General features: G+C 43.6%; 1 protein-coding gene across 3 annotated transcripts in view; it reads left to right on the top strand.

The window, feature by feature from the left end:
- Nucleotides 1-27,562, top strand: part of LOC142296961 (immunoglobulin superfamily member 1-like) — a 164,908-nt gene that overhangs the window by 70,266 nt on the left and 67,080 nt on the right. For all 3 annotated transcript variants that reach the window (XM_075341148.1, XM_075341139.1, XM_075341131.1), the window contains exon 4: nucleotides 23,424-23,696. In XM_075341148.1, the coding sequence (XP_075197263.1) occupies nucleotides 23,424-23,696 (273 nt within the window). The remainder of the gene's footprint in view (nucleotides 1-23,423; nucleotides 23,697-27,562) is intronic.

Below are 27,562 nucleotides of genomic sequence, written 5' to 3'. Positions count from 1 at the left end.
GAGCATAAGTGGAGAAAAAGTGGAGAAAAAGTGGAGAAAAAGTGGAGCATAAGAGGAGAAAAAGTGGAGAAAAAAGTGGAGAAAAAGTGGAGAAAAAGTGGAGCATAAGAGGAGAAAAAGTGGAGAAAAAGTGGAGAAAAAGTGGAGCATAAGAGGAGAAAAAGTGGAGAAAAAGTGGAGAAAAAGTGGAGCATAAGAGGAGAAAAAGTGGAGATTAAGAGGAGAAAAAGTGGAGAAAAAGTGGAGCATAAGAGGAGAAAAAGTGGAGAAAAAGTGGAGAAAAAGTGGAGAAAAAGTGGAGAAAAAGTGGAGCATAAGAGGAGAAAAAGTGGAGATTAAGAGGAGAAAAAGTGGAGAAAAAGTGGAGAAAAAGTGGAGAATAAGAGGAGAAAAAGTGGAGAATAAGTGGAGAAAAAAATGGAGAAAAAGTGGAGAAAAAGTGGAGAAAAAGTGGAGAAAAAGTGGAGCATAAGAGGAGAAAAAGTGGAGAAAAAAGTGGAGAAAAAGTGGAGAAAAAGTGGAGCATAAGAGGAGAAAAAGTGGAGAAAAAGGGGAGAAAAAGTGGAGCATAAGAGGAGAAAAAGTGGAGAAAAAGTGGAGAAAAAGTGGAGAAAAAGTGGAGCATAAGAGGAGAAAAAGTGGAGAAAAAGTGGAGAAAAAAGTGGAGAAAAAGTGGAGAAAAAGTGGAGAAAAAGTGGAGAAAAAGTGGAGATTAAGAGGAGAAAAAGTGGAGAAAAAGTGGAGAAAAAGTGGAGCATAAGAGGAGAAAAAGTGGAGAAAAAAGTGGAGAAAACGTGGAGAAAACATGGAGAAAAAGTGGAGAAAAAGTGGAGAAAAAGTGGAGCATAAGAGGAGAAAAAGTGGAGAAAAAGTGGAGAAAAAAGTGGAGAAAAAGTGGAGAAAAAGTGGAGAAAAAGTGGAGAAAAAGTGGAGATTAAGAGGAGAAAAAGTGGAGAAAAAGTGGAGAAAAAGTGGAGCATAAGAGGAGAAAAAGTGGAGAAAAAAGTGGAGAAAACGTGGAGAAAACGTGGAGAAAAAGTGGAGAAAAAGTGGAGAAACAGTGGAGAAAAAGTGGAGCATAAGAGGAGAAAAAGTGGAGAAAAAAGTGGAGAAAACGTGGAGAAAAAGTGGAGAAAAAGTGGAGAAAAAGTGGAGCATAAGAGGAGAAAAAGTGGAGATTAAGAGGAGAAAAAGTGGAGAAAAAGTGGAGAAAAAGTGGAGAAAAAGTGGAGCATAAGAGGAGAAAAAGTGGAGAAAAAAGTGGAGAAAAAAGTGGAGAAAAAGTGGAGAAAAAGTGGAGAAAAAGTGGAGATTAAGAGGAGAAAAAGTGGAGCATAAGAGGAGAAAAAGTGGAGAAAAAAGTGGAGAAAAAGTGGAGAAAGTGGAGAAAAAAATGGAGAAAAAGTGGAGAAAAAGTGGAGAAAAAGTGGAGAATAAGAGGAGAAAAAGTGGAGAAAAAGTGGAGAAAAAGTGGAGCATAAGAGGAGAAAAAGTGGAGAAAAAAGTGGAGAAAAAGTGGAGAAAAAGTGGAGCATAAGAGGAGAAAAAGTGGAGAAAAAGTGGAGAAAAAGTGGAGCATAAGAGGAGAAAAAGTGGAGAAAAAGTGGAGAAAAAGTGGAGCATAAGAGGAGAAAAAGTGGAGATTAAGAGGAGAAAAAGTGGAGAAAAAGTGGAGCATAAGAGGAGAAAAAGTGGAGAAAAAGTGGAGAAAAAGTGGAGAAAAAGTGGAGAAAAAGTGGAGCATAAGAGGAGAAAAAGTGGAGATTAAGAGGAGAAAAAGTGGAGAAAAAGTGGAGAAAAAGTGGAGAAAAAGTGGAGCATAAGAGGAGAAAAAGTGGAGAAAAAAGTGGAGAAAAAGTGGAGAAAAAGTGGAGAAAAAGTGGAGATTAAGAGGAGAAAAAGTGGAGCATAAGAGGAGAAAAAGTGGAGAAAAAAGTGGAGAAAAAGTGGAGAAAGTGGAGAAAAAAATGGAGAAAAAGTGGAGAAAAAGTGGAGAAAAAGTGGAGAATAAGAGGAGAAAAAGTGGAGAAAAAGTGGAGAAAAAGTGGAGAATAAGAGGAGAAAAAGTGGAGAATAAGTGGAGAAAAAAATGGAGAAAAAGTGGAGAAAAAGTGGAGCATAAGAGGAGAAAAAGTGGAGAAAAAGTGGAGAAAAAGTGGAGAAAAAGTGGAGCATAAGAGGAGAAAAAGTGGAGAAAAAAGTGGAGAAAAAGTGGAGAAAAAGTGGAGCATAAGAGGAGAAAAAGTGGAGAAAAAGTGGAGAAAAAGTGGAGCATAAGAGGAGAAAAAGTGGAGAAAAAGTGGAGAAAAAGTGGAGAAAAAGTGGAGCATAAGAGGAGAAAAAGTGGAGAAAAAGTGGAGAAAAAAGTGGAGAAAAAGTGGAGAAAAAGTGGAGAAAAAGTGGAGAAAAAGTGGAGATTAAGAGGAGAAAAAGTGGAGAAAAAGTGGAGAAAAAGTGGAGCATAAGAGGAGAAAAAGTGGAGAAAAAAGTGGAGAAAACGTGGAGAAAACATGGAGAAAAAGTGGAGAAAAAGTGGAGAAAAAGTGGAGAAAAAGTGGAGCATAAGAGGAGAAAAAGTGGAGATTAAGAGGAGAAAAAGTGGAGAAAAAGTGGAGAAAAAGTGGAGAAAAAGTGGAGCATAAGAGGAGAAAAAGTGGAGAAAAAAGTGGAGAAAAAGTGGAGAAAAAGTGGAGAAAAAGTGGAGATTAAGAGGAGAAAAAGTGGAGCATAAGAGGAGAAAAAGTGGAGAAAAAAGTGGAGAAAAAGTGGAGAAAGTGGAGAAAAAAATGGAGAAAAAGTGGAGAAAAAGTGGAGAATAAGAGGAGAAAAAGTGGAGAAAAAGTGGAGAAAAAGTGGAGAATAAGAGGAGAAAAAGTGGAGAATAAGTGGAGAAAAAAATGGAGAAAAAGTGGAGAAAAAGTGGAGCATAAGAGGAGAAAAAGTGGAGAAAAAGTGGAGAAAAAGTGGAGAAAAAGTGGAGCATAAGAGGAGAAAAAGTGGAGAAAAAAGTGGAGAAAAAGTGGAGAAAAAGTGGAGCATAAGAGGAGAAAAAGTGGAGAAAAAGTGGAGAAAAAGTGGAGCATAAGAGGAGAAAAAGTGGAGAAAAAGTGGAGAAAAAGTGGAGAAAAAGTGGAGCATAAGAGGAGAAAAAGTGGAGAAAAAGTGGAGAAAAAAGTGGAGAAAAAGTGGAGAAAAAGTGGAGAAAAAGTGGAGAAAAAGTGGAGATTAAGAGGAGAAAAAGTGGAGAAAAAGTGGAGAAAAAGTGGAGCATAAGAGGAGAAAAAGTGGAGAAAAAAGTGGAGAAAACGTGGAGAAAACATGGAGAAAAAGTGGAGAAAAAGTGGAGAAAAAGTGGAGAAAAAGTGGAGCATAAGAGGAGAAAAAGTGGAGAAAAAGTGGAGAAAAAAGTGGAGAAAAAGTGGAGAAAAAGTGGAGATTAAGAGGAGAAAAAGTGGAGAAAAAGTGGAGAAAAAGTGGAGCATAAGAGGAGAAAAAGTGGAGAAAAAAGTGGAGAAAACGTGGAGAAAACGTGGAGAAAAAGTGGAGAAAAAGTGGAGAAACAGTGGAGAAAAAGTGGAGCATAAGAGGAGAAAAAGTGGAGAAAAAAGTGGAGAAAACGTGGAGAAAAAGTGGAGAAAAAGTGGAGAAAAAGTGGAGCATAAGAGGAGAAAAAGTGGAGATTAAGAGGAGAAAAAGTGGAGAAAAAGTGGAGAAAAAGTGGAGAAAAAGTGGAGCATAAGAGGAGAAAAAGTGGAGAAAAAAGTGGAGAAAAAAGTGGAGAAAAAGTGGAGAAAAAGTGGAGAAAAAGTGGAGATTAAGAGGAGAAAAAGTGGAGCATAAGAGGAGAAAAAGTGGAGAAAAAAGTGGAGAAAAAGTGGAGAAAGTGGAGAAAAAAATGGAGAAAAAGTGGAGAAAAAGTGGAGAAAAAGTGGAGAATAAGAGGAGAAAAAGTGGAGAAAAAGTGGAGAAAAAGTGGAGCATAAGAGGAGAAAAAGTGGAGAAAAAAGTGGAGAAAAAGTGGAGAAAAAGTGGAGAAAAAGTGGAGATTAAGAGGAGAAAAAGTGGAGCATAAGAGGAGAAAAAGTGGAGAAAAAAGTGGAGAAAAAGTGGAGAAAGTGGAGAAAAAAATGGAGAAAAAGTGGAGAATAAGAGGAGAAAAAGTGGAGAAAAAGTGGAGAAAAAGTGGAGAATAAGAGGAGAAAAAGTGGAGAATAAGTGGAGAAAAAAATGGAGAAAAAGTGGAGAAAAAGTGGAGAGAAAGTGGAGAAAAAAATGGAGAAAAAGTGGAACACCCTTTGGTACCTTTCATGTGGCACTAAGGGGTGCTTAGCTTTGTATTTAGCCAAAAAAATGAAAAAAAAATGACATAGGGTTCCCCCTAGTTTTGTAGCCAGCTAGGGTAAAGCAGACGGCTGCAGCCTGCAGACCACAGCTGGCAACCTCACCTTGGCTGGTAATCCAAAACTGAGGGCACCCCACGCTGTTATTTTAAATTAAATAAATAATTAAAAAAAAAAACACGTAGGGGTCCCCCAAAATTGGATCACCAGCCAAGGTAAAGCAGACAGCTGGGGCCTGATATTCTCAGACTAGGGAGGTCCATGGTTATTGGAATCTCCCCAGCCTAAAAATAGCAGGCCGCAGCCGCCCCAGAAGTGGCGCATCCATTAGATGCGCCAATCCTGGTGCTTCGCCCCAGCTCATCCCGCGCCCTGGTGCGGTGGCAAACGGGGTAATATTTGGGGTTAATACCAGATGTGTAATGTCACCTGGCATCAAGCCCTGGGGTTGGTGAGGTCAGGCGTCTATCAGATACCCGACATCACCAACCCAGTCAGTAATAAAAAAAAAATACACGACAAACACATTTTTATTTGAAAAAACACTCCCCAAAACATTCCCTCTTTAACCAATTTATTAGATTGAAAAACAAATCCAGGTCTGGTGTAATCCAAGGGGTTGCCATGACGATGCACACTGTCCCAGTCAATGAAGAGCAGGATGTTCCCCATTGGCTGGGAGAGCAGTGCAGTGACCTGAGCTAACATCAATGGGTCAGCCCAGGTCACTGCAGGGGGGTGACAAGTGCTGCTGTCAGTGAGGTACATTACCTGCGCTGATCTCCAGCACACTGACAGCCCCTGTCACTGAGGTCAATGACCGGCGCCTTCACATCAAGTATCGCGAGAGGTCCGTGACGTCACCGCCAGTGTCAGTCTCGGGTCGGAAGCGATAGGTGATGTGACAAGCGGCGGCCATGCAGGACAGTGACAGCGCTGAGGTCGGGATGGCGGGACTTCATCACCGCAGGTAAGCCGAGCGAGCGAGCGGGCGGGCGGGTGGGGGGGGGGGGGGGTGGATGTGTGTGTGTGTGTGTGTTTGTGTATGTGTATGTATGTGTACATGCCGCGGGCAGGAGGGGGTGGAGCGAGCTGAGCGGGAAAGTGTGGGCTTCCTGCACGTAACTAAGATAAACATCGGGTTACTAACCAAAGCGCTTTGCTTGGATACCCGATGTTTATCTTGGTTACCAGCTTGTGGCAGGCTGCCAGCGATGGCTCCTGCTCACTGTAGCTGTAAAAAGCCCTGCTTTTTGCTGCTAGAACCGTTCTCGAACGTATCTAGAACTATCGAGCTTTTAGCAAAAAGCTCGAGTTCTAGTTCGATCTCGAACAGCCCAAAAATCACTCGAGCCTAGAACTGGAGAACCACGAACCACGAACCGCGCTCAACTCTAGAGGTGATCTTCCGAAACGCATACCTGTTTCATAATTGCCACTTGTTTTTATACATATGGAATGACCTTTTAATCATTTTGGAATAAAGAAATTCGTTTTTTAAAATAATCTGGAACCTGGATGCTGGAAATTCCTTTCTTCATATTCACACTTCAGTGGGTCCTGCTGATGTCCGTGCACCGGTCAGATTCTTATGGAACTCCAAGTGGGTGAGCTGGTGTTTTTTTCTATTGCTATACTATACAGACCAGTCCCGTGCTCCCTGCATAATTCTACATAATTTGGAACTGCATAGTTTCCTCTTGATATATTGTCAATAGAGACTTTATTATGGAGAATCCAATTAATATTGTGATGGCCGAATTTTTTTCACTTAATAATCAGACACGACTGAATAAAGTGGCCAGTATTTTTTCTGGTTCTAAAAACACTTTAATGGATGATGGAACTGACCTCAAAACCACCATGTGGAAGCTGGAAAAGCTCATGTCCACAAGACTGAGGGTGTGGTGGGATCAAAAAACCTTACAGGCTTACCTAAGTGCCAAAATGATCCCCAGAGGACTTAGAATAAAAACGCCCGACATCTGAATATGACCAAGATTTCACCATAAAATGGGACAATATTCTCTCTGAATGTTCTGAAAAATTAATCACTTTAATTGTGGAGAAAGAAACTGATAAAATTGTCAAACTGGATGAGAGTATAAAGAAAATTGAAGAGGTTTTGTCAAAAATCAGTGGTATTAATACACTCAAGACACAAAAAGATAAAATCATGTTGAGTCTAAATAAATTGGAGGATACCATCATGGCCACGAAAGAAAATAAATATAAAAGGGACATTATTGATTATGAAAATAATCGCATTTACAACTGGCATCAAAATCGCAAAAGAAGACCACAACAACAAGATTTTAAAAATCCCTCTATTTTGAAGAAGGACAATCAAGTAAATTTCTCCTCCACTGAATTTGATTCATCAGATTTAAATACTGACATTTCGGACATGGAGAGAGCCCCATCTACCAGCTCAGCAAGATCTTCATCTGGTGATTTTTTTCATCGGTCAAAAAACGCATTAATAAACGCCAGAGAAGATCTGGAAGGAAACACACCGGTGGTAAGAGAGTTCAGACGGTCCACCAGAAACAAGAATTATTAAACTACAACAATGACTTTACTGTTATTAATCTATCTGCTAGCCTTTTGTCTGAAGATCAGATACAATTACTTGCTAAAGGACTTAATTTTGTTCCGACTGTAAAAATGAATTTATTTGATACCATTATTGATTTGAACCACTTTATGAGACGACTTACCTTAAAACGACATTTTTTTCAGGTTGACAATGATGATAATGTGATTGATGGCTCTGAAAGTGCAATTTCTAATGCTCAGGAATTCATACCTAATACATTCAAGGAACAAGTCTCATTGCACACTGAACTGCAGCAGTATTTATGGCCCCACAACAGTTTGCCCCCTGCCATAGTGATAGTTCTGTTTCATATAACTTGTTGTTTTGTTTTTTTTTACTGCACTATTCTAAGTCCTGTTGTGTATAAATATGTGACTCTTCAGATTTTGTGTTATACCATGCCTGATGAAGAGACCTGAGTAGTCTAGAAAGCTTGCAATTATTACCATCTTTTCAGTTAGCCATTAAAAGGTATCAACCACTGAGGACTTTCTGTTCTTTTAAACAATTTTTTTGCAAATTCTCAGAGATTTGTCTGAAAATAATTCTAAAATTCCTGAACTAATAGATAGGAATTTCACTTCCAGGGTACCTAACCCTGAGTTCTATCCAGAACAGTCAAAAATCCCCATTATGGAGGATTTCCAGTTTCTAGTTGAGGAGGAACTTGTTAAATTAAGTGAATCAAAGAAAAAAACGCCCTCTAATCTGAACAGTCTCCAACAGAAAGCATTGAAATCCCTTACTGAAAATAGCCATATAGTTGTAAAAAACTCAGATAAGGGTGGGTCTGTAACCGTTCTTGATGTAGGATTATACGAACGTGAGGTAAAAAAATCTTTTAGAAAACAATTCCATTTATAGAAAAATCCAATATGACCCCTTATCTCAAATAAGATCAGAATTGGAAGACCTCTTTAATAGAGGCAATGAATTGGGTGTCATAACCCAGAAACAAGTAGAATTTTTTAACCCTGCCTTTCCTAAAACTCCATTACTACATGCGTTACCAAAAACTCATAAAAATATTTTTCCTCCCCCTCTTAGACCCATAATATCGGGAATTGGGTCAATCACAGAAAATATTTCCCAATGGTTGGACACTAGATTAAGTCCACTTGCAAAGTTGTCTCCAAGTTATACTCATGACACAAAATATGCACTCAATATTTTTAATAAATTTAAATGGAAAAAATCATGCCGGTGGTTAACATGCGACATCCAAAATCTATATACATCTATCCCACATGACCTAGCCATTCTAGCCTTAACAAAATACATGTCAAAATATACCAATTATTCAATTGACCTACAAACCTATATTATAGAGGTTGCGTTTTTTCTTCTCAAAAACAATTATTTTACTTTTTTGGATGAGTTTTTTGTTCAGACACAGGGTTGTTCGATGGGGTCAAAATTTTCCCCTTCTCTTGCCAATGTCTTTATGGCATGGTGGGAGGAGGAGTACATTTTTACTGATACAAACCCCTTTGAATCTAATATCAATATTTTCCTAAGGTATATTGATGACGTGATAATTGTCTAGGAGGGGGGATTGGAAGACATGGAAAGATTTATTTATTACATGAACAATAATCCCTGTAATATTTTTTTTTTACCCATCAAACTGATCCCACTTCAATTTCCTTTCTGGACCTTCAATTGACAGCTAATGCTAGTACTGATAGTGTGGATTGTGACCTATTCAGAAAGGCAACTGCTGGCAACTGCTGGCAACTCCCTATTATATGCCTCTAGTTGCCATCCACGCCATGTCATCAATAATATACCTGTGGGAGAATTCATTAGAGCCAGACGCACATGCACTGCTGAATTCTCTTACCAGAAGCAATGTGATATTATTAAAAATAGATTAAAAAACAGGGGTTATTCCTCAAAGGTTATTGACCAAGCAAAGCTAAAATCTGAAAAGAAAAACAGAGCGCAATATTTGGAACAAAAATCCACTTCTTTTTCTGTGTCTGCACAAACCTCTCCCCAGATAGTTTTTTCAACCTGTTTTAGTAGTGATTATTATCATGTCATCGATATTGTCAAGAAATTTTTACCTATCTTACAGGTTGACAACACCTTAAAAAATATCTTGGCTAATGGCGTGAGATTTGTGTCTAAGCGTAATACTACAATAGCAAATCGCATCTCACCTAGTGACCACACAATGCTCAATAAGAATATAAGTCACTGTTCACATAATTGGTTACCCACATTAGGCTCCTACAAATGTGCTCAAAAAAATTGTGGTTTATGTAGGTTCATCTTTAATACCACTAAATTTACATCTTGTGCTAATAATCAAGAATTTACCATTAAGTCCTTTATTAATTGCGGTACCGCTGCGGTGGTCTACATCACCACCTGCACGAGCTGCCACATCCAGTATGTGGGAAATACCTCCCGCACATTACGCCGTCGCATCTCAGAGCACGTCTATGATGTAAACCATACCACTACACGGAGCTTGTCTGCCGCATCTAAACATTTGTTAAATGTGCATGCTGGCAATCTGACATTGCTCAAAGTGAATGCTGCAGAAAAAGTTATCCTCCCTAAAAGGGGTGGCGATTTGACAAAATTGTTACACCGCTGCGAAGCAAAATGGATAATTTTACTTAATAGCAGAATGCCGTATGGGCTCAATGTGAAAAATGAAATTTCAAATGTATTGTAAAAAGTCTATCTCATGTGCTACCTACTCAGTCGTGTTTCTACACATGTGATGTTATTTCTCTGTGATTTTCCCCTCCCCCTTGACCTTTTTTAAGGGCTTTACATTTGAATGGTGTTGTCTCAGACTAAGGAGGTGATCCTCCGAAACGCGTACCTGTTTGATAATTGCCACTTGTTTTTATACATATGGAATGACCTTTTAATCATTTGGAATAAAGAAATTCGTTTTTTAAACTAATCTGGAACCTGGATGCTGGAAATTCCTTTCTTCATATTCACACTTCAGTGGGTCCTGCTGATGTCCGTGCACCGGTCAGATTCTTATGGAACTCCAAGTGGGTGAGCTGGTGTTTTTTTTCTACTGCTATACAAGAAATATTGACATGTTACAGATTTCAAAACCGCACCGCCGGTCAACTTACGCAGAATATAATAAATGCACAGTGTGCATGAGATTTCTATATAGCTCTGTCACTGTGCTGGATCTATAATATGCTGCATTTTTTGTACAGGGAAAATACCCAGCATCAAAGACTCACCAAAAACTCATCATGGGAACTTAACCTCAAACTCCAGTTTAATTCAATCTCAATGCTGCTGACCTTTAACTACTTTATAAGTAGAGAGTTTATTCCGCTTCATTCCTTCATTCTGGCAGAATATATTTTTTGTCTGTGTGAAGGAAGTCACGGATGCCAGGCTGCACTGGTGCTGCACTCCTTTGCTAAGAAGTCCCCATGTGCATGTATGACTTTGGGCAGGAGGTGCAACTGTGACACCCTGGCACAGCCAGGTTGTCACAGAAAGAGTTAATCCTCCTTGGTAATCTGATCTCACACGGTGCAGCATGACAAGCACAGCCCCAGTGTAAGGGAAAAGCAGAGGGGAGGGGCTGGAGCAGAGAGTGGTGGAGTGCAGACAGGACAGACGTCTGGAGTTTAGCTCCCGGCTGGGAGTGAAGCGTTCTCCAAAAGGGCCGGGGCAGGCCGTAGTGAGGAAGGGGCCAGAACAGGTAGCCGGAGCCGGGCGGTGGCCCCTCGGTACCTGGGTACCCGGGTCACTACAGGGGAGTAGAATCCCCGTTCCCGGCTGAGGAGAAAGAGGAAGAGTGTTTGGAGAAAAGGCACTTTGCTGCAGTGAAGGAACAACCAGGGCTGCTGCACCGTGTGTGGGACACTAACACCCCCGTACCGGAGGCCGCGGACACCGGCAATTCTTAGTTCACCAGTGACTCCGTGTGACTTTCTTGTGAGTACACCCGTGCCCTCGGGCACCGCACTGCAGCACTGCGCCCTGCTCCCTGCTCGCCCCATCACCGGGCCCCGGGATCACCAACCCCTACCCACGGAGGGGCAACACAACACCTAGCTGCTCCGCTTCACCATCCCCGGGATCCCTGTATTGAGCAGCGGTGGTGCTACACATCACCACAACCGTGGGTGGCGTCACGGACAATATCCCAACACCCAAATACCCCTTTTACTGTGGAGCCTGGGATCACAGACCGGGTCACGCCACCGTGATACCCGCAGAAGTGACTCTGTGGCCCGGATCTGAGTACCCCTGGTCCCCGGGCGAAACATTTGGCGTCACGAACAGGATCGAACCCATCCAGTTATCTGGAGGAAGTGCGCCTTGTTCTGGACTGTTAGCGGTGATCTGCTGCAAAAATCTTAAAGTCACCATCTTTGCCGCCATTTTGGGCGCGAAAATCTCCCGCCCAGCACCTTCTTCCCCAAGCGTTGGGCGCGAAAAAGAGGCTCCGCCCCCCCCCCGAGAACGCGGGCGGAAGTGAAGCTCCGGAGGACCGGAAGCGAAAGGGAAACTTTAAAAGTTGCTGGAAGGACTGCTCCCGAGTACCAAGGGGGAGCAGTAGAAAGGAACCGCAGCTTATGTGACAAGGACTGTGGAAGCAGGGACGCCAAGACTCTGCCAGCGTTTGGTTCCTGGAAGAGGTCGCCGCAGCGATGCACCGAGCCGTTACCCCTGTTACCGGTAGCGGAGCCCGCAGCGCCTGTTGGGGAGGACCCAGACCTGGGGTCCCCAGGCCTCACCTTTGTCACCACCCTGCCACCGGCCCCGGCAGTCCGCCCGGCCGCAACGGCAGCGAAGTACCGGTCCCGTTCACCAATTTGGGGCTGTTCCTGGACTGGGGTCAAGGGGTGCTGCCTGGGTTTTAGGGGCAGCACCAAGGCTAGGTTGTTTGGGTGGGTGACTGAAGGAACCGTTACCCTGTTATTATTAAAAGTGTTGGACTGTTACTGCAATGTTAAAGTGATGTGCATCCCGTTGTGGGAGGATTGAACATGCTTGTGTTCGATGTTTTATTTTTTTCAGTTTAATAAAATGTCGGTGCCTAGCCGGCCCGAGGACAGGCCGTGTTTTACCAAGGGGGTGTGTGACGCCCTGGCACAGCCAGGTTGTCACAGAAAGAGTTAATCCTCCTTGGTAATCTGATCTCACACGGTGCAGCATGACAAGCACAGCCCCAGTGTAAGGGAAAAGCAGAGGGGAGGGGCTGGAGCAGAGAGTGGTGGAGTGCAGACAGGACAGACGTCTGGAGTTTAGCTCCCGGCTGGGAGTGAAGCGTTCTCCAAAAGGGCCGGGGCAGGCCGTAGTGAGGAAGGGGCCAGAACAGGTAGCCGGAGCCGGGCGGTGGCCCCTCGGTACCTGGGTACCCGGATCACTACAGGGGAGTAGAATCCCCGTTCCCGGCTGAGGAGAAAGAGGAAGAGTGTTTGGAGAAAAGGCACTTTGCTGCAGGGAAGGAACAACCAGGGCTGCTGCACCGTGTGTGGGACACTAACACCCCCGTACCGGAGGCCGCGGACACCGGCAATTCTTAGTTCACCAGTGACTCCGTGTGACTTTCTTGTGAGCACACCCGTGCCCTCGGGCACCGCACTGCAGCACTGCGCCCTGCTCCCTGCTCGCCCCATCACCGGGCCCCGGGATCACCAACCCCTACCCACGGAGGGGCAACACAACACCTAGCTGCTCCGCTTCACCATCCCCGGGATCCCTGTATTGAGCAGCGGTGGTGCTACACATCACCACAACCGTGGGTGGCGTCACGGACAATATCCCAACACCCAAATACCCCTTTTACTGTGGAGCCTGGGATCACAGACCGGGTCACGCCACCGTGATACCCGCAGAAGTGACTCTGTGGCCCGGATCTGAGTACCCCTGGTCCCCGGGCGAAACACAACACTTACTGGTTTCTTCAGGCCGATGTCCAACGCAATTCTGCTAGTCCCCGTCATAGATGAAGTAGTAAAACATACACTACCAGAGTTCTCATGGCAAACCAAACTTGTACAGTTTATTCCTGACACCACTTTGAAAGACATGGCCTCACTTCTCATGGTTCTGCTGTTTCTGTTATTGTGGGGTACTCTCTCTTGACCTATCCCAGCTATTTTGGATCTTGTCCTCAAGCTGCCAGGCCTGTGTCTCTGTTCTCCCTCTTTCTTAGGCCCCTTTCACACGTCAGTGATTCTGGTACGTTTGTGCTTTTTTTTATACGTACCAGAATCACTGACATACGCAGACCCATTATAATTAATGGGTCTGCTCACACATCAGTGATTTTTAACTGAACGTGTCTCCGTGCAGCGTGCACCCTTGGACGTGATTCTGCACGGAGACATGTCAGTTTTTGTCTGGCATCACTGATGACCCACGGACCACACTATGGTATTTCACTATCAGTGAAACACGTACAAGAAAATCACGGATATATTAAATATTCAAAATTTTCAACTTACCTTGCCTGCGATTCGCTGTGCCTGCTCTGCTCTCGGCAGCTCCTGCCTGGCTCATGAATATTCATGAAAGCAGGAACTGCCGACCAGGAAGTAGGTGCAGAGAGCGGTGGGCGGACACTGCAGAGCCAGAGACTTCAGCACCATGGACAGGAGCAGTGAAGGCAGGTGAGTAATGTCCATATGCAATCACTGGATCACGGATCATGGATTGCACATGGAAAACCCACGTGTGCCGTGAATCACGGAACACGGAGGGACATGTGCGTGTTTTACATGTCAGTGAAGAACGTCAGTGTTTTTCACTGACGTGTGAAACGGGCCATACATTGTTGTCTGCTTCTGGGCCTTGACAGCTATCTAGTATTATGACTTCCCTGAGCCTGCTGGGATGATTCATAGGCTTCGGACCACGCGAGGTTATCTCAGTGTTCCCTGACTGACCCTGAGACCATAGCCATGTCTTCTCTTACTCTAACTGGATTCAGAGAAAAAAAAAACAAAGGGCAGCACCACTGCCAACCCACTTGCCACCTGTCACCCCTACTCCAACAAGTACAGGTAGGCTTCGTGCATGCGCTAGGCAGGAGCTGTGCACCCCTATATCCTGAGCTGCACATCACGTAGGGAGGTGGAGGGGAATGATCAATTAGGTGGGGTCTCAGGACCCAGACCCCCACTGAATATTTTGCAATTATTACAATTAAAATGGAATACAAATATAATAATAATAATTTTATTTATATAGTACCAATCTGTTCCTCAGCCCTAAACAACTCTGAGGGGACATGTACAACTGACATTACAGACTAAACAATAATTCAAGAATTAAACAAAAGGAGTGAGCAAGTATCAGCATACGTCTAGATAGAAAGTGCTACTGACTGAGTGCTTGGAGGATGTGATAACACATTATAGAAAAAAAACAGATGGAAGATTTACGAAGGGAGAAAAGAAAAAAGATTAGTGAGGTGATGTGATGTGATAGGCGGCGGCCCATCTATAGAGTTGTTTTTAAACGTCCCAAAGGTTTAGTTACTTTTTAAGCCTTTTGCCAGACAGCATAAATAATGTGTTACATATATTGGTCAGTATGGTTCAGGCTATATTAACTGTATATTTTTATAATAGTCTTTATAGTGTTGCATTGTGATAACCATATTTTTTTATTTTCACGTCAAATCAGTGCAGCCATATATGGGACTGCTTTTTGTATAAGTAATGTATAAATTAAAAAAGCCCTTTTTGGTTAAATATTAATAATTACCATACCATTTTTTTTTTTTAGGGGGGGGTAAAAGTGTAATTCTAGATGGGAGCTAATGAACATTTTTCATAGAGGCATTTAGTCATAGCATTCTAGGGACCTTTAGTAGACTCCAGGGTTGTGTGGTGCCAATGGGATGACAGAGGTGATCCCCTCCTTTCATCTACCTAGATGCTAGGGTCACTATTGACTTCTTAAGAGAGTAATACAACAGCGCTGTCCTGCCGGGTTTTCCTTGTACATTCTGCTGTATGGTACAATAGTGATAACAGCACTAACAAGCGCTGGAGCAGAAATCTCTAGTGCTGTGTAGTAAATGTGCAAATGTTGAGTTGTCCTCTCATGGGTAATTAAAGAGATTTTCACACAAAGTTAATTTTAACCAATAAATCTTGGAATAATAATTTTCACAAATGGATGTGTTTTAAAAAAAATGTCCCTGTGCTGAGATAATCTTATATACTGTATGTGTTCCTGCTATGGACTGTGTAATGGATGTGTCTGACCGTACAGGAACATGGTCTGATCATACCAGAGCTTTTAGGCAGGGGAGGAAGTAAAAAGTATACAGACATTTCAGGACGGGATAGCAAATTATTCTTTCTTTGAGGTAAAATATTTTATAAAAAACAGGCAAAGAAATTTTTTATCTTACAAAAAGAATCAGCTGTGATCCCATGCTGCTGTGCTATCTTTACATTCTTTTGTTCCCTCCCTGGCCCAGGAGATGTGACATGATCAGACCTTGTCCCTAAAGCTGGTGTCACACATAACGACGACGACAACGACGTCGCTGCTACGTCACCATTTTCTGTGACGTTGCAGCGACGTCCCGTCGCTGTCGCTGTGTGTGACATCCAGCAACGACCTGGCCCCTGCTGTGAGGTCGCCGGTCGTTGCTGAATGTCCAGCTTCATTTTTTGGTCGTCACTCTCCCGCTGTGACACACACATCGCTGTGTGTGACAGCGAGAGAGCGACGAAATGAAGCGATCAGGAGCCGGCACTGGCAGCTGCGGTAAGCTGTAACCAGCGTAAACATCGGGTAACCAAGGGAAGACCTTTCCCTAGTTACCCGATGTTTACGCTGGTTACCAGCCTCCGCTCTTGCTGCCAGTGCCGGCTCCTGCACTGTGACATGTGGCTGCAGTACGCATCGGGTAATTAACCCGATGCATACTGTAGCAAGGAGAGCAAGGAGCCAGCGCTAAGCAGTGCGCGCGGCTCCTTGCTCTCTGCACTGTGACATGTAGCTGCAGCACACATCGGGTTAATTAACCCGATGTGTACTGTAGGAGAGCAAGGAGCCAGCGCTAAGCGCGGCTCCCTGCATGTAGCACAGCGATGTTATGATCGCTGCTTCTGCTGTGTTTGACAGCTAAGCAGCGATCATAACAGCGACTTACAAGGTCGCTGTTACGTCACCGAAAATGGTGACGTAACAGCGACGTCGTTGTCGCTGTCGCTTAGTGTGACACCAGCTTTACCATCAGACACGGCCAATACACAGTACATAGCAGGGACACATATATAAGATTATCTCAGCACAGGAACTTTCGTTTAATCCCATCCAATTGTGGAACATATTATTATTCCACAATCTATTAATTAAAATCAACTTTAAAATGAACTTTGTGGGGAAAACTCCTTTAACTTCCCCACTCATTCCTCCTCTTCATTCTCCTCTACTGGCTGCTTGGTGAATTCAGATCAAAATAATAACAGTGACTTACCATGCTGTCCATAATCTGTCCCCAACATAAATCCCCTCTGGTCCTCACACGACTTGTTTCTTTGCTGTCCTCATAGTACTATCTCCAAGATTTTGTCCTTGCATCCCAAATACATTGAAACTCAGATTCTACAACTCTCATTCACTATCAAATCCTTCAAAAGCAATCCAAAAGTTTTGCTGAGAAATTTATAACCGATAAAACCTTCTGTCACTCTAAAGGCCACTTTACACGCTGCGATATCGGTACCGATATCGCTAGCATGGGTACCCGCCCCCATCGGTTGTGCAACATGGGCAAATCGCTGCCCATGGCGCACAACATCGCCCGGACCCGTCACATGCACTTACCTGCCCTGCGACGTCACTGTGAACCGCCTACTTTCTAAGGAGGCCGCCCAATCAAAGCGGAGGGGCGGAGATGAGCGGGACTTAACATCCCGCCCACCTTCTTCCTTCCGCATTGCGGGCGGTGGCAGGTAAGGTGAGGTTCCTCGTTCCTGCGGCGTCACATGGAGCGATGTGTGCTGCCGCAGGAGCGACGAACTACATCATACACGCTGCAGCAGCGATATTTGAGAAGGGACCCCCATGTCACCGATGAGCGATTTTGAACGTTTTTGCGACGATTCAAAATCACTCATAAGTGTCACACTCAACGACATCGCTAATGCGGCCGGATGTGCGTCACAAATTCCGTGACCCCAACGACATCGCATTAGCGATGTCGTAGCATGTAAAGCGGCCTTTAGGCCTCATTCACACATCAGTATTTTTGATCAGTATTTCACCAGTACTCCTATGCCATAACTTTCAATTATAGTTTTTCTCTGTAAGTTTCACTCCTGGAATTGGCGTGCAAACACTGATATAAAAATATTAACATGTGAATGAGGCCTAACAAAGACTATTAATATTAACACTATGCATATGGACAATAAACAGAATTAAAATACACAGGTGTGAATGAGTGCTAAAGCTGGCTACACATCCGACATATCAACAGTGTTGCCACTAGGAATTTCAGGGCCCCATACTGGCTAAATTTTCAGGCCCCCTTGAGACTCCACCAAGGCCACACCCAAACTCCAGCCACTTCTCAAACCTTCCACAGTCTCACCACCACTTTTGGAAAAACAATTTTATATATATATATATATATATAATATATATATAATATATATATATATATATATATATATATATATATATATACACACATACAACACCCATATACATACATACATACAGTCGTGACCAATAATTTTTACCACCCTTGAACTTGCTTTAGAAAATGAAGTATTTCCCTCAAAAAATTAATAATACACCCCCTACACCACCCCTCTTCATATCACACCCTCTACACCACCCCTCTGTCCAACATTTGGGGGAAAAAAGTGCGTCTTATAGTCCGAAAAATACGGTAGTTATTATACTTAGAGACCTGTAGGGGATATACACTGTGTGCAGACTTATTAGGCAAATGAGTATTTTGATCACATGATAGTTTTTATACTTGTTGTCCTACTCCAAGCTGTATAGACTTGAGAGCCAACTACCAATTAAGTAAATAAGATAATGTGGATCTCTGTAATGAGGAGGGGTGTGGTGTAATGACATCAACACTCTATATAAGGAGTGCATACTTATTAGGCAACTTCCTTTCCTTTGGCAAAATGGGTCAGAAGAAAGATTTGACGGGCTCTGAAAAGTCTAAAATTGTGAGATTTCTTGCAGAGGGATGCAGCAGTCTTGATATTGCCAAACTTTTGAAACGTGATCACCGAACAATCAAGCGTTTCATGGCAAATAGCCAACAGAGTCGCAAGAAGCGTGTTGGGCAAAAAAGACGCAAAGTAACTGCCCATGAATTGAGGAAAATCAAGCATGAAGCTGCCAAGATGCCATTTGCCACCGGTTTGGCCATATTTCAGAGCTGCAGCATTTTTGGAGTACCAAAAAGCACAAGGTGTGCCATACTGTCACGCTCCCGGTGTCCCAGCAGCGCTCCTTACCTACTAAGCCGGCCTCACCATCCAGGCACCGCTCCGTAACCACTGAGCCAGTCACACCTGCGTCACACCACTGCTCTGTACCCACTGATCCAGCCTCGCCAGCGTACCACCGCTCCTTCCTCACTGGTCCAGTCCATGCGTCCACCGGTCACGCCTGCCATTCCCGCTCATGCTCCCCAGAGTCCTGTTCCTGGTCTCAGGAGTCTGATTCTGACTAATATTCTGTATAGGACCGGGCCGCGCCCACTCACCTGGTCTTATAGCCCCAGCACTGCTGCAACAGGAAATGACCTGAGGCTGTGCTGAGTATATAAGACTGGCCTCTCCATGTGTGCGGCGCCTGATCATTGTTTGTGTTTCTATGCCTTGTCTTGTGAGCTAAGTGCTCAGGTCTTTGTTCCTGTTTCCTATTACTGCCTTAAAGTACGCTGTGACCTTAGTGACCTGGTCTTGTCTTTGCTTCCTGATACCTGCACCCGTTCCTGCCACGTTAGTGCTCCAGCTACCGTGTACCCTGCCCTCCAGGTGGGGTGCTCGGTCCAGTGGATCCACCTCCTGGGCCTACCAGTCCTCCCTGGCCCTCACACATACTCAGGGACATGGCCAAGGTAAGGAATGCTGAAAAACAACCACCTTTGAACAAGAAACATAAGATAAAATGTCAAGACTGGGCCAAAAAATAACTTAAGAATGATTTTTCAAAGGTTTTATGGACTTATGAAATGAGAGTGACTCTTGATAGGCCAGAGGCTGGATCAGTAAAAGGCAGAGAGCTCCACTTTGACTCAGACGCCAGCAAGATGGAGGTGGGGTACTGGTATGGGCTGGTATCATCAAAGATGAAATTATGTGTCCTTTTCGGGTTGAGGCTGGAGTGAAACTCAACTCCCAGACCTACTGCTAAATTCTGGAAGACAGTTTCTTCAAGCAGTGGTACAGGAAGAAGTCGGTATCGTTAAAAAAAACCCCATGATTTTCATGCAGGACAATGCTCCATCACATGCATCCAACCACTCCTCAGCGTGGCTAGCCAGTAAAGGTCTAAAAGATGAAAAAATAATGACATGGCCCCTTTGTTCACCTGATCTGAACCCCATAGAGAACCTGTGCTCCCTCATAAAATGTAAGATCTTCAGGGAGGGAAAACAGTACACCTCTCAGAACAGTGTCAGGAGGCTGTGGTGGCTGCTGCACGCAATGTTGATCGTAAACAGATCAATTAACTGACAGAATCTATGGATGGTAGGCTGTTGAGTGTCAGCATAAAAAAAGGTGGCTATATTGGTCAATAATTTTTTGGGGTTTTGTTTTTGCATGTCAGAAATGTTTATTTCTAAATTTTGTGCAGTTATATTGGTTTACATAGTGAAAATAAACAAGTGAGATGGGAATATATTTGGTTTTTATTAAGTTGCCTAATAAGTCTGCACAGTAATACTTACCTGCACAAACAGATATCCTCCTAAGATAGCCAAATCTAAAAAAAAAACACTCCAACTTCCAAAAATATTAAGCTTTGATATTTGAGTCTTTTGGGTTGATTGAGAACACAGTTGTTGATTAATAATAAGAAAAGTCCACTAAAATACAACTTTCCTAATAAGTCTGCACCCAGTGTACACCCTCTACACCACCCCTCTCCATAATATTTCTCCCACACTGCCCCTATATATATAAATATCCCTCCCCACACACTGCCTCTCTGTATAATATCTCTTCCAAACACACTGCCTCTCTGTCTGGTTTCCCACACACACACTGCTCCTCTGTATAATATCCCCCACAAACTGCTCCGCTGTATAATATCCCCCACACAAACTGCCCCTCTGTATAATATCCCACACACACTGACCCTCTATAGGATATCCCTCACATACGCTGCCTCTCTGTAAACTATCCCCAACACAAGCTGTGCCTCTATAGAATATCCTCCCACACGCACTGCCCCTCTGTATATCACCCCACACACACACACACACACACCTCCACTCTGTATGATACACACACACACACACACACACACACACACACACTCTGCTCCTTGCAACACTATTAAGAAAGAAGTAGTTGGCACTAGAGTGTAATAAATATAGGTTGGGGTGCTAAAAAAAACTATGCAAAAAATGAATTGTAACATGAGAGGAAAAAAGCTGCATAGTAAAAATGTGCACACCCAGCACATATTTATATACAGTTAGGTCCAGAAATATTTGGACAGTGACACAAGTTTTGTTATTTTAGCTGTTTACAAAAACATGTTCAGAAATACAATTATATATATAATATGGGCTGAAAGTGCACACTCCCAGCTGCAATATGAGAGTTTTCACATCCAAATCGGAGAAAGGGTTTAGGAATCATAGCTCTGTAATGCATAGCCTCCTCTTTTTAAAGGGACCAAAAGTAATTGGACAAGGGACTCTAAGGGCTGCAATTAACTCTGAAGGCATGTCCCTCGTTAACCTGTAATCAATGAAGTAGTTAAAAGGTCTGGGGTTGATTACAGGTGTGTGGTTTTGCATTTGGAAGCTGTTGCTGTGACCAGACAACATGTGGTCTAAGGAACTCTCAATTGAGGTGAAGCAGAACATCCTGAGGCTGAAAAAAAAGAAAAAATCCATCAGAGAGATGACAGACATGCTTGGAGTAGCAAAATCAACAGTCGGGTACATTCTGAGAAAAAAGGAATTGACTGGTGAGCTTGGGAACTCAAAAGGGCCTGGGCGTCCACGGATGACAACAGTGGTGGATGATCGCCACATACTTTCTTTGGTGAAGAAGAACCCGTTCACAACATCAACTGAAGTCCAGAACACTCTCAGTGAAGTAGGTGTATCTGTCTCTAAGTCAACAGTAAAGAGAAGACTCCATGAAAGTAAATACAAAGGGTTCAAATCTAGATGCAAACCATTCATCAATTCCAAAAATAGACAGGCCAGAGTTAAATTTTCTGAAAAACACCTCATGCAGCCAGCTCAGTTCTGGAAAAGTATTCTATGGACAGATGAGACAAAGATCAACCTGTACCAGAATGATGGGAAGAAAAAGGTTTGGAGAAGAAAGGGAACGGCACATGATCCAAGGCACACCACATCCTCTGTAAAACCTGGTGGAGGCAACGTGATGGCATGGGCATGCATGGCTTTCAATGGCACTGGGTCACTTGTGTTTATTGATGACATAACAGCAGACAAGAGTAGCCGGATGAATTCTGAAGTGTACCGGGATATGCTTTCAGCCCAGATTCAGCCAAATGCCGCAAAGTTGATCGGACGGCGCTTCATAGTACAGATGGACAATGACCCCAAGCATACAGCCAAAGCTACCCAGGAGTTCATGAGTGCAAAAAAGTGGAACATTCTGCAATGGCCAAGTCAATCACCAGATCTTAACCCAATTGAGCATGCATTTCACTTGCTCAAATCCAGACTTAAGACGTAAAGACCCACAAACAAGCAAGACCTGAAGGCTGCGGCTGTAAAGGCCTGGCAAAGCATTAAGAAGTAGGAAAACCAGCGTTTGGTGATGTCCATGGGTTCCAGACTTAAGGCAGTGATTGCCTCCAAAGGATTTGCAACAAAATATTGAAAATAAAAATATTTTGTTTGGGTTTGGTTTATTTGTCCAATTACTTTTGACCTCCTAAAATGTGGAGTGTTTGTAAAGAAATGTGTACAATTCCTACAATTTCTATCAGATATTTTTGTTCAAACCTTCAAATTAAATGTTACAATCTGCACTTGAATTCTGTTGTAGAGGTTTCATTTCAAATCCAATGTGGTGGCATGCAGAGCCCAACTCGCGAAAATTGTGTCACTGTCCAAATATTTCTGGACCTAACTGTATAAACAAGGCTTTTATTGCTAGAAAACCTATAAGACTCACAAAAATAAAGGTTAAAGCATGATTGACAAACGAAAAACAATGGATGAAATAGGGGGATGGACATAATAATCCTGTAAATATCACCAATGAAGTATCAGGGCACTTATAATAGAATGCACAATAAATATATTAACAAGTCAGTGTCCGCAGATAAATAATATAATCCCAAAACACACAATAGCTGGCTGTAGAGCCTCACCTTAAAGGTAATCTGGCTGTAAGTCAATATCAATAAAAGCCAAGTATATATGTCCCCCTCCTAGTATATATCCTCACCCTGGGCCCCTCCTGGTCTATATGTCCTCCTCCTGGTATATACAGTATGTACAGTTCCTTATTTATATGTCCCCATCCTGGTGTATATGTCCCCTACCTGGCATATATGCCCTCAATCCTGGGCCCTTCCTGCTATATGGCCTCCTGGTATATATGTCCCCTTCCTGGGCCCCTCCTGGCATATTTCTCTGCTGCTAAAAGAAAAAAAGAAACATTTTACTTACCCTCCCCGACTCCCACATCACCCTCTCTGTGCCGCAATGTATTTCAGCTGGATGTGCACCCACCAATGCACATCCGGCTGAGGCAAGGCAGGGGCTGGGGTCGGCGGGCCCCCACCACCCCCGGCAATCATTCATCTCGCTCGCTCCTGTCTTCAGCTCACCGAGCGCTCACCTGTCCTTGACGGTCGCCGTGTCCACGACACCTCCATGGCTCTGGGGACTTCTGCTGATGGCAGACTTAAGAAGAACGAATATCAATATAGACATTTGACTTTCCATAAGATAATCCAGTATCTGAGATTTCTGACATTGGCTTGTCTACTTCTCCACTTGGGAATTAATAATGAAGTATACTGCTAGCTTACGTAACATGCCACTTGATTATATAGAGGAACACATAACCTATAGTGCCCATGGATATCATTGGATATGTGATGACTGAATCCAAATTCAATCAGATCTGCAGGCAATCTTATTGTCAGATCCCAACAAAGTTGGCGAGACTTATAAATAAGTTTCACATCCATAAGCATCAAAACATCTGAAAAAAGCTTCTATAAAATTTTATTAAAAATGCATAAAAAGACTAAGTGATATGGCTACAAGATTCTAACTCACTGTTAATTTGCAGAGGTGCCTAGACCAATTCTTCTTTTTGAACCGGAGCAGCCAGTGTACATTACAGGAGACTCTTTATCAATGAGATGTTTTGTTGACATGCAGACGAGAATCACCGGGTACAACTTCTTCAAAGATTCAAAGATGATATCTAATAATTCTGCCTCAAGTAGAATGACCTTACCTCCCCTTTATATGATGGATGCCGGAAATTATTTCTGCACCTATAACACAGAGGTCTCCAGCAGAGTACCAGAAAGCAACGCCATAACTCTTAGAGTACTTGGTAAGTGATGTTCACTTATTTTCCTTACAATAAAACTATTGTGTAATACTTATTTATTTGTCTTATGCTATACAGTGCCTACAAGTAGTATTCAACCCCCTGCAGATTTAGCAGGTTTGATAAGATGCAAATAAGTTAGAGCCTGCAAACTTCAAACAAGAGCAGGATTTATTAACAGATGCATAAATCTTACAAACCAACAAGTTATGTTGCTCAGTTAAATTTTAATAAATTTTCAACATAAAAGTGTGGGTCAATTATTATTCAACCCCTAGGTTTAATATTTTGTGGAATAACCCTTGTTTGCAATTACAGCTAATAATCGTCTTTTATAAGACCTGATCAGGCCGGCACAGGTCTCTGGAGGTATCTTGGCCCACTCCTCCATGCAGATCTTCTCCAAGTTATCTAGGTTCTTTGGGTGTCTCATGTGGACTTTAATCTTGAGCTCCTTCCACAAGTTTTCAATTGGGTTAAGGTCAGGAGACTGACTAGGCCACTGCAACACCTTGATTTTTTCCCTCTTGACCCAGGCCTTGGTTTTCTTGGCTGTGTGCTTTGGGTCGTTGTCTTGTAGGAAGATGAAATGACGACCCATCTTAAGATCCTTGATGGAGGAGCGGAGGTTCTTGGCCAAAATCTCCAGGTAGGCCGTGCTATCCATCTTCCCATGGATGCGGACCAGATGGCCAGGCCCCTTGGCTGAGAAACAGCCCCACAGCATGATGCTGCCACCACCATGCTTGACTGTAGGGATGGTATTCTTGGGGTCGTATGCAGTGCCATCCAGTCTCCCAACGTCACGTGTGTGGTTGGCACCAAAGATCTCGATCTTGGTCTCATCAGACCAGAGAACCTTGAACCAGTCTGTCTCAGAGTCCTCCAAGTGATCATGAGCAAACTGTAGACGAGCCTTGACATGACGCTTTGAAAGTAAAGGTACCTTACGGGCTCGTCTGGAACGGAGACCATTGCGGTGGAGTACGTTACTTATGGTATTGACTGAAACCAATGTCCCCACTGCCATGAGATCTTCCCGGAGCTCCTTCCTTGTTGTCCTTGGGTTAGCCTTGACTCTTCGGACAAGCCTGGCCTCGGTACGGGTGGAAACTTTCAAAGGGTGTCCAGGCCGTGGAAGGCTAACAGTAGTTCCATAAGCCTTCCACTTCCGGATGATGCTCCCAACAGTGGAGACAGGTAGGCCCAACTCCTTGGAAAGGGTTTTGTACCCCTTGCCAGCCTTGTGACCCTCCACGATCTTGTCTCTGATGGCCTTGGAATGCTCCTTTGTCTTTCCCATGTTGACCAAGTATGAGTGCTGTTCACAAGTTTGGGGAGGATCTTAATTAGTCAGAAAAGGCTGGAAAAAGAGATAATTAATCCAAACACGTGAAGCTCATTGTTCTTTGTGCCTGAAATACTTCTTAATACTTTAGGGGAACCAAACAGAATTCTTGTGGTTTGAGGGGTTGAATAATAAATGACCCTCTGAATAAACTTTTCACAATTTAAAAAAAAAAAATAAAAAAAGAAATAACATTCTTATTTGCTGCAGTGCATTTCACACTTCCAGGCTGATCTACAGTCCAAATGTCACAATGCCAAGTTAATTCTGAATGTATAAACCTGCTAAATCTGCAGGGGGTTGAATACTACTTGTAGGTACTGTATGTTCTCCCAGACTGATCTTCTGACCACAATTTACAACATCATACAGCATTTCACAAAAGTGAGTACACCCCTCACATTTTTGTAAAAAAAGTATTATATCTTTTCATGGGACAACACTGAAGATATGACACTTTGGTATTACACTTTGATACAATGTAAAGTAGTCAGTGTACAGTTTGTATAACAGTGTAAATTTAGTGGCCTCTAAATAACTCAGCACACAGTTATTAATGTCTAAACCGCCGGCAACAAAAGTGAGTACACCCCTAAGTGAGAATGGCCAAATTCTGCCCAAAGTGTCAATATTGTATGTGACCACCATTATTTTCAAGCACAGCCTGTCTTGGGCATAGAGTTCACTTGAGCTCCAGAGGAGCCACTGGAATCCTCTTTACCTCCTTCATGATGACATCATGCAGCTGATGGATGTTAGAGACCTTATGCTCCTCCATGTTCCTTTTGAGGATGCCCCACATATGCTTAATAAGGTTTAGGTCTGAAGATGTTCTTGGCCAGTCCAGCACCTTTACCTTCAGTTTCTTTAGCAAGGCAGTGGTCATACTAGAAATGTGTTTGAGGTCGTCATGTTGGAATACTACCTTGGGGCCAAGTTTCCGAAGGGAAGAGATCATGCTCTGCTTTAGTATGTCACAGTACATGATTGCATTTTTGGTTCCCTCAATGACCTGTAGCTCCCCACAGCTGGCAGCACTCCTGCAGTCCCAAACCATGACACTCCCACCACATGCTTGACTGTAGGCAAGACACACTTGTCTTTGTACTCCTCACCTGGTTGCCACCATATGTTTGACACCATTTAAAGCAAATAAGTTTATTTTGGCTTCATCAGACCACAGGACATGGTTATTGTAATCCATGTCCTTAGACTGCTTGTCTTCACCAAAATGTTTGTGGGCCTTCTTGTGCATTATATTTAGAGGAGGCTTCCTTCTGAAATGACAGTCAGGCAGACCATATTAATACAGTGTGTGGGGTATGGTCTGATAACTGACAGGCTGACTCCCCCACTTTTCTAACTTCTGCAGCAATGCTGGCAGTACTGATACATTTATTTTGAAAAGAAAACCTCTGGATATGATGCTGAGCATGTGCAGTCAATTTCTTTGGTCAACCATGGCAAGGCCTGTTCTGAGTGCAACCTGTCTTTTTAAACCGCTGTATGGTCTTGGCCACCGTCCTGCAGATCAGTTTCAGGGTGTTGGCAATCTAATTATAGCCTAGGCCATCTTTATGTAGAGCAAGAATGCTTTTTTTCAGATCCTCGGAGAATGTTTTGCCATGAGGTGCCATGTTGAACTTCCAATGACCAGTATAAGAGAGTGTGTGAGCGATAACACCAAATGTAACACACTGCTCCCCATTCACACCTGAGACCTTGTAACACTAATAAGTCACATGACACCGGGGAGAGAAAATAGCTACTTTGACCATTTTCACTTAGGGGGTGTGTGACGCCCTGGGCAAGCCAGGGGTCACAGGTCACAACAACACCACACCCTACACCCCAGTTAGGAACATCAAGGCTAACCAAAATCCTTGTTGCCTTCCTCCAGGGGCTGATGTTCACACCAGGGGTTGGGCCAGGCGGTTGGCTCCGCCCACCGAGGAGTTCACAGCCCTGGAGGCAGGAAGAACCAGGCAGTTCAGTTTAGGAGAAGGGCAGAACAGCTAGGGTAGTGAAGGAGTAAACAGTGAAGTGGTAAAGGAGGAAAGTAAGAGTGGCGACAGAAAAAGAAACAGTAGTAAAGCCTGAAGTTGGTCCGGGTGTGTGCCCCGGACAGTGACAGCAAGGTCAGCAGACGGCGGTGATAGTCTGGAGGGGGACTGCTCGGAGGTTGCTGGAAGGACCGCGGACGGGTAGTGGCCCGGCGGTCTGGAGCAGTATACGAAGAACAGTCAGCACCAGGGCAGGGGCCTCTCGGATCCCGGCAAGGCTAGGAGTCGCCATAATTTGCCAAATCCGTCAGTGAAGGGGACGTCTGTCTCCTAACAACCAAGTCCCGATTGAAGGCAACAGTCCAACCGTAACGGAGAAACACCGCCACCGCCAGGGCACCAGTTTCTCAGGGCCAGCGCCTGCGGGCAAAGAAGGGCTCCTCTGGCCCATATCCAAGCCGGGGAGCGGGTTACCGGTGGGAACCCATCGCAACCATTATCAGCATAGGTGCAGGACA

Source organism: Anomaloglossus baeobatrachus, chromosome 1 (assembly GCF_048569485.1).
Source record: "Anomaloglossus baeobatrachus isolate aAnoBae1 chromosome 1, aAnoBae1.hap1, whole genome shotgun sequence".
NCBI lineage: Eukaryota > Metazoa > Chordata > Amphibia > Anura > Aromobatidae > Anomaloglossus > Anomaloglossus baeobatrachus.
Note: the sequence above shows the minus strand (reverse complement) of the source record. Positions and strands in the feature narration are given on the sequence as shown.